Source organism: Melanerpes formicivorus, unplaced genomic scaffold (assembly GCF_026170545.1).
Source record: "Melanerpes formicivorus ecotype bairdi unplaced genomic scaffold, bMelFor1.0.p_v2 SCAF_72, whole genome shotgun sequence".
Classification (NCBI taxonomy): Eukaryota; Metazoa; Chordata; class Aves; order Piciformes; family Picidae; genus Melanerpes; species Melanerpes formicivorus.
In genome coordinates, this window is record NW_027142424.1 from 2,273,987 (window position 1) to 2,288,545 (window position 14,559).

A 14,559-nucleotide genomic window follows, 5' to 3' on the forward strand; every position below is an offset into this window, starting at 1 on the left:
TCCCACCCCCAGAAAGCACCGCGGCTCCCTTGCTCCGCCGTCTGTCTCCGCCCCTGGTTACATCCGGGCGCCTGGAGCGAGAGGGAGGGTGGGGTGTGTCGCCGCGGTTCGCGAGCACTACGGCCGGGGCTGCTGAGGGTGCTTGGTCCCCTTGTGAGGAGCCGTTGAAGGGAGCGACGTCCCGGGCGCTCAATCATGGCGGTAAGTGGTGTTTGGCCGCCGGTATGTTAGGAGGGAGACTGTTTGGAAAGAGGGCTCCCGCGGGGCGGGAGAGAAGAGCGTGTGAGATGGGGAGGGATGTGTCGGGAAGCCGTGTGGTCGGAGAGACAAAATGGCGCCCGCCGCTCCTTCGCTTGCCGGCGCCATGATGGGCCTCGCAGAGGAGGTGGCGGCTTATCACCCACTAGTTCTTTGCCTGTTTCCAGAAGTTTCTGTTAAAGTAATCTAGGCTCGTAGAGAAACGAAGAGGCCTTGTGACCGAGGCTTTATCGTTTCTTGGTTGACGTGACTACAGGAGCAGGGGTTGGTCGGAGGGCTGGGGGCACAGATTCCCTGGGAAGAGAAGAGGGAGGAGATCAATTTGGCGGTTGGGCTGTCCATGTTCAGTTTTCGTTCTTGTAGCTACGTTACTTTATTTTGCGTCTGGTCACAGGCCTGTTGTATTGAGCGTGTTCTTGCCCACATACTACTGTTTTTATGGCTAATACCAGTTGGAAACGTCTTCGCAGTAGTTTTTCACTGCCCTTTATGTTAAGGGTTTAAGAGTGTGGCTGTATTTATGTAAAAGTGTTTGTCCCATAATTAAGTTGAGGAACCAATAAGAGTAGTTATCAAACCTGATGTGGTGGATTTTCCCTTTTTTTTTTTTTTCACCCGAAGTTAGTCGTGAGTGCAAACACACCCAAACAAAACAGACTTTAAATAGTTTGGGGTGTTTAGTCATCTAAAGTACTTAAATTAAGCATCTGCCCTGTGGTGAAACAGAACAAGAGGAACGTAAACTTCTGAAGAAAACGAATTTTTTTTTAACGGTGCTTTTCGGTTTATATACTATCTTGAGAACAAGATTAACTTACTTTGTAGAGGAGCTTGAAGAATTACAGACCCGTAGTTTTGCACCTAAATTACAGGAGTTATCTTTGGGGTTCCTCTGAGGTAGTTGATGAGGACTTGTTCAATGAAACAGCGTGTGCCCAATCCATATGCACTTCAGCGAGATTATTGCTCCTCCTAAAGTCTGTCAGGCTTTTGTGTCTGTGTTTCTATAGAGGTGGTGGATTCCTTTAAGGTGTCGTGCACAAGGACACTCTAATGAGCAGCAGTGTGTATAAATAATGAGACTGGTGGCCTTGGAAAATGTGGCGCTGGGCTCAGTTTCAGTTTAAAAACCTAGTTAACCTCGACTATTAGCTGGTAATCGCCTTATGCTTCTCAAGTAACTTCTAAGCGTGAATTTATAGGAACCTCAACATTCCTTTGAAACTTTTAGCTGAGTCTTTTGAAAATGGATGAAGAAGAGAGTGTTTTAGTAGAAGTGGGGGGAAGTATAGGTAAACAGGCGATAGATGTAGAATGCCAAAGATTGTGTTGATGAAGATCACAAACAGGGGAGTCTGTTCCTACTCTAATGTTCTGAAATTTTCAGAATGTGGGTGGTGTATCGGTAGCGATCAAAGCTCTGCTGAAGATGTGATTTTAAACAGTCAGTGCTTTTGGTTATATGCTGGTGTGTTTTGATGTAGCCTGTATGCATGGAAAACAGCTGCTTTATCTCTTGCCCTTGGAATGGCTTTACTATAGATGTATCTTTGTGCCGATGGAAATTAATAAAGAACTGGGCAGACTGAAGAGCAGCAGCTGAAATACAAATTTGAAGATTTATCTATAGTGTGTTGTGAAAAACTACTGTTAATACACAGTGTGTTAATGACAGTCTGATTTAAGCAAAATTAGCAGCTTTGTTTATAAAATAAGGAATTAAAAAATCGGTATTTGAGAGGTTTTCACATGTGGTGTTCAGTTTGTAAATAACTGCAGCTGGTAGAAAACCGTGTGAATTAAAGCGCTCCACTGTGCTAATAAGTTATCTTTGCAAAGAGCATTTCTGGGCCAGATTATTACACTGGTTGCACATGTTTACTTCTACCATTGAATACAAAGTAGTCTTGACTGATTTCCAGAAGATAAGTTTCTGAGTTGAGGTCTCCTAGGTCAGGGCTTGGAAGGGTTTGGAACAGCTTGCTTTTTGTCATCCAAGAGAAATATGATACAGAAATTGTTGGGACAGGTGGGTGTGACCTGTAGGTACTCTTGCAAAAATACACTTTTTTGCACAGGAGTACTGTTAAGAGGCTTTTCCTTATTCAAAAGTTCACTAACACTTGATACAAAATACCTAATTTAATTTCTCATCAAACTTCATTGTGTGTGGATTTTGTATTATGCGTCAGCGACACCTTAGCTTGTGAAGTGACTTAGATCTGTCAGGACAGTGTTGACCTCAAATAATCATAGTCATGTAATTGTTAAAAGAAAATTGTTGTGCAGTCTTAAGGTTGGTTTTAAAGTTTATACCTTCACATGTAGGGTAGCGATACAGAACGAGATGGAGTAGCCCCAGAAAAGTCCTCTCCAGAAAGAGAGAAGAAAAAGGAGCAATCAGATGCCTCTAGTTCTCCTAGAACATCAAAGCATCATTACTCAAGATCACGATCACGGTCAAGGGAAAGGAGACGAAAGTCAGGTATGGTCTTCAGATTAACAAAATGCTTACTACTGTTCTGGTGCATGCTTGGAGATCTGAAACCTTTTAAAGTTGTTTTGGAAAAAATTACAGACTTAGCTCTATGAACTTGGTATAATTGGGGAAAAATTGAAGCTACTAGTTTTGGGTTTGTGTCTTAAATGTCTTGTATTGAAACTTAGCAATTTTAATGACTGAAATGTTAAGGAAAAAAGCCTTGTCAGTGTTCAGGTGATTGGACAGGAGAAATATGACAACGCCAAACAGAAAAACATACTACTTTGTCTTCATTTTAATTAGATGTGCTTAGACTGGGACAATATTGTGTGGTTGTAACAAAAATAAGGTTACCTGGTTGAAGAATGTGGCTGAAGTCTGACACAGGGTGATTTTTCACTGTCAGAACTTACATACAAGCCAAGAACTGGGAGTAACAGTTGGAGTTTACTTTCTGCAATAGATGTTCAAATAATGCTGTTTATTCTCGAGTTTGAGGGGTGGAATAACTGAAAGGAGCTAGAAAGATCATAGCCTGTTGATCTCTTTGACTTGGTAAATAACAATAAACTTTTTCTTCTCCAGATACTGAAGGAAGAAAACATAGAAGCCGGAGCAGAAGCAAAGAGGTAATTAACACTTTGTAGCGTTTAGGTAATTTTACAATACATCTTTTAAAAGTATCTTGTAGTTATGCACATGTGTAAACCTTTAGAAATGACTTTATGGTAAGTACAAGAAATTGGAAACTTTAAACTTAAAAATGTATATGGAGATCCTTTCATAGTGAAGCATGATTGCAGCCATCATGTTGACAAGGTAATAGCTGTATAGAAAAATGCTTTCAGAAACTAGTAACTTAATTTTTTCTTTTCTTTTTCTGTGTGGAAACAGCCAAAAGAGAATTCATGTGGAGAAGTAGAATGGTGTTCTTGATGACTTTCACAGAGCTTCCATTAACCAAAAGCCTTGGGTGGCTTTACTCCTGGCCAATGTTCAGGACTTTACAATGATACATACCCATCTACTTAAGTATATTAAAAGTAATTCCCCACCTGACTGAGTTCTGCTATTGCATCCCTTAATTGTAAAGACTGTCATAGTTTGACAAGCAAGCTGAGTCAGCTGGAAACATGACAGTAGCAGCAAAAGTTTCTGAGGGCTGCCTCTCTTTTTAAATGAATAAATGTATGTTTATATAGGAAAGTGAGGAGAGACAGCATCAGTAGTACCTTGAAAATAACTGGCATAAACACCAGAGAAGAGATGAAACAAGCCAACCCGGGAACGTTAAAATAGTCACAAAGAAGCTTAAGCCATGTGGGGCAATAGCAGCCTGGGTCAGATGAGGTACTTTTTTTAACTTTAAACCTGGATCAGGAAATTCTCCTTTCCCCCCATTCCAATGGAAGCTCTGTTTAAAAAACGAGGAGGAAAAAAAAAAAAAAGGAGAAATAATCTAGGAGAGTTTTTGTGAAATTGAATATCTTGTTTAGCTCACATGATAACATTTCTATAATAAATCATACTCAGCGTGCTAATGCGCGAAGAGACTGAACTGAAGACGCTGCAGACTCAGATAGCAAAATTATAAGCCTACTTCATGATAAGGTAACTATTAGTCATTCAAACTCATTTCCCTTAAAAATATCTTAAATCCGTTATGGGATATAATGGTGGTTTATTAGTAAGTGTGTGCCTGGAAGACATTATTTAAAAGGAAATTAAAATCTCTTTAATGTTTAAAAAAAAAAGGAAAAAAATCTTCACTTGAAATGATGTTGTGTTTTGCCATGCTGTTGGATCTAATCTTACACTGTTTATTTAGTAATTCCTAAATTTCACAGCCTGAACAGATAAGGATTAATGTCCCAAAGCAGACTTACTGTTTTCATTCATTTGCAAGATTAAGCTCGTAGTCTGTAGACTAAATACTGAATATCAGTAACTCCTTTTAGTGCATATCTCAGAACAACTGCTTATGTAAATGCATACTGAAAATTAATGTACAGTTAACATCTCCAACCTCAGATGCGTTTTTATGTTTCAACTGACTATTCAAGAAATTAGGAATAAAAAAAGGAAAAGACACTGGCTTCACTAGCTACTCAAACTATAATCAAATGTGGCTATATATTAATAAGGAGTTAGTAAAGCTTGGATAAGTGGGTATAAGATAATTATAGCATCTTCTCCAGACTTGCTTCCTCTGGGAGAGTGAGTTTTGAATGTAGGAAAGAATTTAGGAGTAGTTAACAGATTTACATAAGCAAAAAACCCTCTGAAGAATTGGCCTTTAGTCTAAAGCTCACATATTAAATTATGAGTTGAAGGTAAACCTTAGGCTGCCTATGCTTTTGTGCTAGAAAGATTTCAAACTAAAGTGGATATATTAAGAAAAGGTGTTGATGTCATGACTTAGTCTCCAGGGAAAACACTGGCAAAAATCAGGTCTGACCTTGCTAAGTATTTTTGGCATTGCGGCTATAAAAAGGAATCTTTTTTTATGAGGCACTGCAGGAAGAATCTGCAGTATAGTGGAGCAACATATCTTTAATTTAAAACTACTGTGGGAGGTCTGAGTGATACATGTTGGTTTTAAATACTAAAACCAGGGTGTCAACCATGTAACTTACTACTTTGCTTTTTAAAAACTGATGGAGGTTGCTGACCAAAGAGTTTTGCTCTAAAAATTGTCTAATGATGCATAGAAAACTGGTTGAGTTTTAAAAGCAAAATAGTCTGTCTGCAACCGTGTATGGAATTAAGTATCATTCTATGTGGTAGGCTTAGGCAAATACTAAATACTCCCTAGAAATGTGAGTGTGTCTTTATCTGCATCTTCCTAAATTGTCAGGTGCTTAAAAAAAGATATGTTTGGAATGGAAACAGTAACTGAGAATGACAGTTATGACTGTTAAAATGCTGTGAACTCTTTTATGGGAACTATGTAGAGATACCTTGATGGATGCTTTAGAAATCTTTTAGACAGTGGGGAGGAGGGAAAAGGGGGAAAAGTTACAGTGTACCTTTACAACTTTGAGTAGTTGGTGGCATTAGGTAAAATAGCCATCACTCATGATTGAGTCGCACTCCTAAGGTTACTAATGTTGCATCACAACTTATCATTTTTTATCTTCTGATACCCATACTAACTCTCTTTGTTGCACTATTTTCCTGAAAGAACCAACTTCTTCTTAAAACAGGCAAGAAGACACGAATCCAAAGAGAAGTCCTCCAAGAAGCACAAATCTGAAGACCACAATGACAAAGAACATTCTTCTGACAAGGGAAGAGATAGCCTAAATTCATCTGAAAATGGTGAGGATAGACACAAACGCAAAGAGAGAAAATCATCACGAGGGAGGAGTCATTCAAGATCCAGGTCTCGTGAAAGGTAAGTTGTCATTACATGACATTTCTTTAAGTACATTACCAAAAGCAGTGTTTAGAACTTGGGTAGATGCCTGAAGTAGAGCTCAGATACATTACTGAACTAATTTAACTTTGAAGCATCCATTTATATATTGCTTGGTTTAGTTTTCATTGGGTTGTGCAATTTCCTGCTGTTTGTGGGTCGGGTTTTTTTTCAGATTGGTTGCATAAAAATACAAAGTATCTCTCAGGCTCTATGTGGGTCTACATACATATGTCTGTCATTAGCCTATGGAGGTTAGAATGCCTGGCGACTGGAGTGTATAAAATGTTGTCAGTGATGGGAAAGAAAATGGACCTTAGCAGTGTCCTATCTTTTTAACTCCTAACCCAGGAGCTTACCCAGAGACAGTGCTGTCTAAGCCTCCTTGTAGGATAGGCCACATAGCACGCTCAGGAGGAAAGCTGCTTGGCTTGCTGCCTGGAGAACTTTGCAGCCAGCTCTGCTCAAGGCTGAGGCATCTGTAGTCAACACAATAGCAAGGAACAAGCTTCAGCTAATGATACGCAGAGTGACTGTGTGTGACTCACAAGCTGAAATTTGGGCCTCTCTTCCCTAAGGTATTGGAATACCATGGGGAGAGGAGAGTCTTGTTGCCTTGATTCAAGACTCCTGCATTAAATTGTCTTGGCCACTTGTTTGTTTCAAGATGTAGGCTTTAATGAACTAAAAATAGCTCTGATGATGAGTATGATTGGTTATGTAAATGCTGCATAACACTTTCCTGTTGTGGCTGGTGGTAGTGTTTGGGTCCTTTCCCATTTCATCTCCTTGTTTTACAACTTGAACTGTTCGGGCATGAGCTCTTCCCTGTGTAGTTTGCAGTCCCCCCACCCTGCCTGGTTGGTTTTGCCTTGTGGTGATGAACCTGTGTGCAAGTCCTTAAGTAGAAGTTTAATTTAAATATGAAAATATATGTGAGAATTTGGGACATGTGTTTCAGACGTCATCGTAGTAGAAGTCGTGATAGGAAAAAATCCCGATCTCGCAGCAGAGAGAGAAAACGACGTGCGAGGTCTCGTTCTAGATCAAGATCTAGGCACAGACACAGAAGTAGAAGTAAAAGCAGAACTAGGAGTAGAAGCAGGTAAGTCTGAATTTCCCTATGCACTTAATGGTAGTGTTTGACTGAACATTGCAGTGGGCTGATGTACAGAAGAATGATGGGTTTGGCAGTTGCTATGTGTTCAGTGTAATTAAATATGTTGCGTTTTTTCTCAGCCATGTTGATAGAGCGGGTTAAGGACTGGGTAATTTTCATTCATATACAGAAACATCTATCATAGACAGCTTAAGTGTTTTTCATTCTTGCCCCTCCATACCATGATTTCCTGTTAGCAGTTATAAATGCTTAACTGGTGATTTTTGTGGGTATCTTCTAAAAGCAACATTTAAAACTTTTGACCAATATAGTGGAAGGAAAGTAAATCACTACTCAAAAATTATGGTGCGATTACCACAGTTCAGGGTCTCTTTGGCTTCTCATACTGTAACTGAATTTACTTCTTTTAATAGCACAATTGATAAATTTAAGTGGGAAAAACTAAAGAATTAACAACCGTTTCATGTGTTCCATATGAGAGTAGTGTGGTTTGCAAACTACCACTTCAAAGGTACTAGCTCTTCTGTTTTGTATGTACCATAAAAGGGGAGACTTAGCTGGGAATCACTAACTGGTCAGAAGCCTCTTGTCAGCTCCACAAAGCACATTAAAAATGTCCTGTTTGTGAACTGGTACAATTAGTGTAGTGCTAAGGTGAATTTTAGAGATGGATTATTTCTGATCTGAGCATACTACTCTGTTTACTAACTCCTTTTTGTCAAGTTCAGCATGAGAATATTTATCATGTTAACTTCTCTCCCTGTCTTGGGTGCTCCCATTAAATTCCTCCTTAAATTCCAGAAATGCAGATTAAAACACTATCTGAACACATGCTGGTGTATTCTGTGTCTGGCAGACGGACTCTAGTGCAGATATCTCAATCCATGCCTCAACTCGAATATGCTGAGTTGAGGTTTTCATCGCTGTGTAGAAGTTTGTTTTCCCATACTGATGAATCATTCAGTATTTTGGTGTAGAGTTCTATTTTGTATGTGTCACCTTTGCGTTCTTAAGGCCCTGGAGGATTTTTCTCAATGAGTAAGCTGAAATAGTGTGTAATGACTGCTGGAGTTGTGTTTTTTCCTCTCATACTTGTTTAAAGTAAAGTAGCTTGAATACGAAGTGGTGTTCCTTCAAAGCTCCTGAGAAATCATTGCCAGTGTTCAGTTTGTTTAGAAGTATTTTCACTAGAATATTTTAAATTGCGTATTTAAAGGATGTAGGAGTTGGTTATGGCTACTCAGCATTACGGTGGATCGTTGGAGACTTAAGAATCTAGCACACTGGTGTAATACTACAACATCACTTGTGAAACTGTTAAGAAGACTTCTTTCTGAAGAACTAGTTGAATTGCATGGTTTGTGTCCTACTTTATTTTGGCACACACTTTCAGCTGGGGTGAGTAGAGATGGGTCTTCAACTGGTATACATGTTACTTGCATTTAATGGTAGTTAAGCCACCTTCACCATGTAAGGCTTCAGTTCACTGTTATTTCCAGTTGTTAGAGATGATGTGCACTGTTTTTAATATTTTGAATACTTTGTATTTAATGGCTCCATGAAAACTTCACATTCCAGAGTTATTTTTTCTTCTGAAGTGAAATGTAAATTACCTAAAACAGAATAGCAAGTGTGGGAAGAAAAAGTAAGAAAGTTTAGGAATTTCTTCACCTTGTTGGATGGTGATGGACATACTGCAGGAACCCATTTCTTTTTAAGCCCTGTTTTAGTGTGGCAAAGCCTAGAGGAGGAAAGTGAGTGAGGCATAAGTCTTTTTAACAGTAGCTAGGACACCTTCATCAAGTTCTGGGCTCAGATGAAACCTTTGTAAAGAGACTTACAGAGAAGCCTTGAGGAAAACTCTTCACAAGCCTGATAAACATGATCTGGAAACTCACCCTGTTAAAACAGTGAAATGCAGTATTTATTGTTACAGGTCACAGGCTATGACAAGCATTTGTAAACAGTAGACTCAAACTTCTCTTGATGGTTCTTTGATCTGTTCTCACTAGCATTTAAACTAATCATTTTGGTTTCTAAGCATGTAGGACCTTCCTGGCAGTTCTTTTGTGGCATTGCTCTGATTAAATGCTAGGTGGAAAACATGACACCATCTGCTTGTTTCAAATGCAAGTACTTAAATACAAAAGCTCAAATATTTATTTCCTTAATGTTTACCAGTGCAATAAAGCATCAGACCAAAGACAAGACCAAACTACAATAGTCAGCACGGGAAAAATGAAGGTATCTTTGAAACATGCATTACATCTTATCTCAGGAATGCAGATCTGTCACTTCCCAGTGCCTGAATCTGCATCTTGTCATCTTCTATGAAAAGATAAGTCCTGCCTCCTTTGTATTCTACCAGATTTGTCATGTAAACAAGGATCTCTTTGTAACTTCAGCCTATGTTTCGTGGTGTTTGTAGATGCTACCCAGGTTACAAACAGAAACTGGATGTCTGAATGACAATAAAAAGTGGCTGTTGCAAAGTTAGCTGTTATCTCAAACAATTGAAAGTAATGTCTAAATAGAAAATTGCAGAAATCTTTGTGCATCTCAATTTACTGTTTATGGCAAATCTGGGAAAGATGTGAGTAATAGCTCCTGTAATTTAAACTTTGTTGGGCACTGATTTTGCTTAAAACGTCAGAGGCTTAAACAAGGATAAACCCTTCTCTCTTGCAATTAGCAGAGAGAGAAACCTGGCAAAGAGAAATACGGCAAGATGGGGCGAAAATCAACTGAAGAATAACCAAACCTGAATATTTTGGGGTTTTGCTTAAAAATATATTTTAACTGGGTTCTTTTCAGATTGTCAGGCTCCATAGAGCACATGCTTCATAGTTCTCAGCACAGTACTGTCCTCAAGAGCTAACTCAAGACAAATCCCATGTGTTTAAACCAGCTCTCCCATTTAGCTTGATAGCCTCCCTCAGATAGCTGTCCAGAGCACATTTAGTGAGGACTATACTGAGGGGAGACAAATAGTAGTTTCCTTGAGTATTGTTCCAGTTTTGAAGTCAGGCTTTTTCAAAATGCTCATTTTTAATATAATTATAGTGCTACAAGATCTTTTTATGGTTTTAAAGCATTCCTGTAGCTTGATCCATTTTACAGGTATCTTGCAACTGACTTTACAGAATATTACACAATGTTTTCTCATCAGGTTTTAGAATGAAAATCTCTAGAGCAGATCTGTTTGTTCTAAACATTAAGAGGATACGTGAATATTTAGAATTACACATTCTGATACATCTTGTGGTTTGAAACCTTCAGTTTTGGCTCTGACTTACTACAAGGGCAAGTGTGACTGTTACGCTGTATATTATAATCCCTCTGATAGCTGTTCTTGAGAGCTCTCCAAATTAATGTATGATTAAAGGTAGTGTTAAGGTATGTATGTACCTTCATTATTATAGCAACTCTGTCGTATTTGGTTACAGAGAGCGAAAGAAAAGGATTGAAAAGCCCCGAAGATTCAGTCGGAGTCACAGCCGCAGTCCGAGTCCACCGCCTTTTCGAGGACGAAATACAGCTATGGATGCACAGGAGGCACTAGCTAGAAGGTCAGAAATTGTTATGACTTTAATTATATGTGACATGAATAAGCTGCCACTTGATTTTTTTGCATGTCTGAATATCTTTATTTTCGTTTGTTTAATTCTAGACTGGAAAGAGCAAAGAAACTGCAAGAACAGAGAGAGAAAGAAATGGTTGAAAAACAGAAGCAACAGGAAATGGCTGCAGGTAGTTAATGTATATTATGTTAATTCCTAAACAGTAGGGTGAGTGGAAGATGTGTAGGCCTATGTGCTGTGTGTTACAGTCCTGTCCAACAGATGTGCAGGGTGTGTTTTTCGGTATAATGATTAACTTGGTCCATATTTAAAAACACAGCTAGAGCTAGGGCACATTTGAAAAACAACCAACCAACCACTCAGAAAAACACAAAACAACCCCCAAAACATAACCATAGAACCCCAATAAAAATTACTACAGTTTTTTATCACTTAAAACATTTGTATTGTGTACTTGGTATATCGGGCTGGTAAATGAGGTTGTGATGGTCTTTGGACCTTTTCTTTATGCATCATTACACAATAGTTTGAGAGCTATTGCTGGCTCAGGGGTATTTAGAAGAGTGAGGTACATTAGTTTCACTTGAACTTTCAAAACTGTTGGAGATTTGTTTCTTAATTTAAAACTGACTTGTATTCTATCGTGCATTTGTTATTTGGACATGTTCAATTTATTTCTGATGATGGAAAGTGGGGATTTTGTTTTGTGTTTTTGTTCAGGGTGTGGATTATTTTTCTTGTTGTTTCTTTGTTTGTTTCCCAAAAAAAGTTTGAACTTCTTGTCTGATCCAAGTTACCTTTCTTCTTCAGCAGCTGCAGCCACTGGAGGTTCTGTTATTAATGTTGCTGCTCTCCTGGCATCAGGAACACAAGTCACTCCTCAGATAGCAATGGCAGCTCAAATGGCAGCACTGCAGGCAAAAGCACTAGCAGAGACTGGAATAGCTGTTCCTAGCTATTACAACCCTGCTGCAGTGAATCCAATGAAATTTGCTGAACAAGAGAAAAAGCGGAAGATGCTTTGGCAAGGCAAAAAGGAAGGGGTAATGTTGTCTTTTCTATCATGCAGCTTGTTTGGAAAGATTTTGCACTCCAGACAGTTTCAGGATTCTTGCTATTTCCAGCAAAATTAATTCTACACCTGCTACAAAGTTTCCTTATTAGCAACAGGCCAAAGTAAAACTTCAGGAGTGAAAGGACTAAGATGTTAGTGACAAATGGTTGCAAACAAGAGCCTCAGAAAAACCCTTAATATCATAAAACTTAAGATATCTAACTGGATTTTCATGTCACCTTTGTCAGTGTGCCTACAACTTGTGACTAAATACCAAGTTCAGGTGGTCCCTTTATATAGAGTCATTTTGGTTAGAAAAGACCTTTAAGATTGAGTCCAACTGTTGCCAAGCTCTACCAAGTTTGGTGCGAAATCATGTCCCTCAGCACAATATCTCTTTGTCTTTTAACAACTCTAGGGGGCAGATTCAACCAGCTTGGGGAGCCTGTTCCAGTCTTTGAGAGCCCTCTCAATGACTAAGCTTTTTCTAATACCCAACCTAAACCTCCCCTGGTGCAAATTGAGGCCATTTCCTCCCATCCTGTCACTTGCTACTGGGAATTTCACTGGACAGCGATTGCTCAGCTAGGGAAACAGATTGACCACTTTGAGACGTATTTTTCATTTCTATTCTGTCCAATTCCAGACTTGGAAAACAAGTCTGCAGAATTTACTAGTAACTTTTCAGGAGTAAGGTGTTATTGGCTCTTAGAAGTTATGAATACAAATAAGCCTTCAGATGTCTATGCTGTGTCACATAAATGCTCTTGCTATTAGTGTAGATGCCAAATAAAGGTTCTGGTAGCAGTTGCTTTTTCAGAAGGTCACTGTATTTAAGCAGAGGTTTTGCCTGCTGATACTATGGAAAAATTGGCACTTGATAATTTGTATTTTTGTCCTTTTGACACAGTGTCACTATGGAAGTGTGTTACATTAATTATCATTCTGTATCTGTTTTGTAACAAGCTCACTTCACTTTTCAGTTTATTTCATAAAATGTGAGAAAGTGAAATTGGTTCATGTGGCCTTGATGGGGGGCAAAAAGGAAGGGAGGAAGACACCTAAGTGCTTTCCAAACAGTTCTTCCTGTTCTGTGCTTTGGCTTGATTAATTGTAATAAAATTTGATTCTTCCCTAATGAATTCTAATATGATTTTCAAACTTCATGGCAGATAGTGCAGTCTGCCCAACTGAAGGATGTGCCTCCATTTTGAATGGAGGTAGAATTCCTCACAAAAAAGTTCTGTGAGGATGTGCAGGGCTCTCAGACCTGACATGGAAACCTTTTACCTCCAGCTATGGTAGCACTACGCAATGACTTAATTTGTAATAGTGTTTTTTTGATTGTTACCATATTGTGATAGAAACTTAACCTAAAACAGTGGGGGTTTTAATTAGTGTGTGTTTTATTTTGGTTTTTTTGTGCAGGATAAATCCCAGTCTGCAGAAATATGGGAAAAACTAAATTTTGGAAACAAGGACCAAAATGTCAAATTCAGAAAACTCATGGGCATTAAGGTAAAGAGTTCTGTGTTGTAAAGTTTCTTAATTGCAGTGTAGTGATTTATTGAAAATGTAGTTTAACCAGTAAAAATACTAAGTTAACCTGATGTACTGTACCTGTGGTTAGGAGTATTGTATTTCTCATTAAAGTTCACAAGCAGCATCTAAATTGGAATTCCCTTCAGATTCTGGAATTTCATCATGTTTCTGGCTAACAGTGCAGCTGTTGCCATGTCTAGTAGTGTAACTAACCAGTATTCATGTGAGAAACCACTTTGTTAATTGGAGATGTATAGGAATGATTTAGAAATTCAGAGGAACTGGGTGAACAGCTCCATGTGTTAATTGACAGTGAAAGAAAAAAGGCAGATGCTTGAATTAGTAGCTTTTGAAAGCAGCTAAGCAAAATTGTTAATGTTTAGTATAGTGTATGAAAACACTGATTTCTGTGCAGCTAATGTTTGTTTTCTTCTCTGTGGTTTCTAGAGTGAGGATGAAGCTGGCTGTAGTTCTGTTGATGAAGAAAGCTACAAGACACTGAAACAACAGGAAGAGGTTTTCAGAAATCTAGATGCACAGTATGAAATGGCAAGATCACAGACTCATACGCAAAGAGGAATGGGATTGGGGTTTACATCTTCCATGCGAGGAATGGATACAGTTTGAGGAAATTAAAAGAAACAATACAGTTTTAAAGTGTGGGACTATGGAAGGCTCTTGTTGAAATGTTGGGTCCTTGTTCACCAAAAAGCTAGAACTCTAGCTTGCATGGGTGTTGCATTGACTTTAATTTATTAAAAATACAATTTTTTGTAAATATCAGATCAGTGATACTGGTGTTAGTGTTGTAATCAGGTTATACCCACTTCCATTAAACTTGGCAGAACTAGAGAAGGACAGTATTTTTTAGTTCAAGTTCTACTTTTCAAACCAAGCAGCAGATGGGAGAAACTCATACATGGATATTTCGTGTCCACTGTCTTGTGTACTTTTGTACTTTAACCTTGTACAGTTATTTCCAATTCTTGAAACATGAAAGAAACATTGTGTAGATGTTCTTTAGCGTTCTGGGCTGATAGGCACATAATCCAGTGCAAAAAAAAACCCTGGTTGATAATAAAGACATTTTTTTTCTCTAAGGTC

At 38.6% G+C, this 14,559-nt stretch overlaps 1 protein-coding gene across 4 annotated transcripts; it reads left to right on the top strand.

Moving 5' to 3' along the window:
• The first annotated feature begins 67 nt into the window (after nt 1-67).
• RSRC2 (arginine and serine rich coiled-coil 2) lies at nt 68-14,555 on the top strand. 4 transcript variants are annotated; one of them, XM_068163426.1, is made up of 10 exons: nt 68-201; nt 2,587-2,743; nt 3,326-3,369; nt 5,947-6,137; nt 7,120-7,263; nt 10,725-10,847; nt 10,949-11,028; nt 11,673-11,902; nt 13,342-13,431; nt 13,903-14,555. In XM_068163426.1, exons 1-10 carry the CDS (start codon nt 196-198, stop codon nt 14,080-14,082), a joined length of 1,245 nt encoding a protein of 414 aa, XP_068019527.1. In that variant the 5' UTR covers nt 68-195; the 3' UTR covers nt 14,083-14,555. The 4 variants fall into 4 exon arrangements, with proteins under 4 accessions (XP_068019527.1, XP_068019528.1, XP_068019526.1 ...); XM_068163427.1 differs by having other exon boundaries at nt 69-201; nt 5,925-6,137; nt 11,670-11,902; XM_068163425.1 differs by having other exon boundaries at nt 69-201; nt 11,670-11,902.
• Nucleotides 14,556-14,559: the final 4 nt, after the last annotated feature.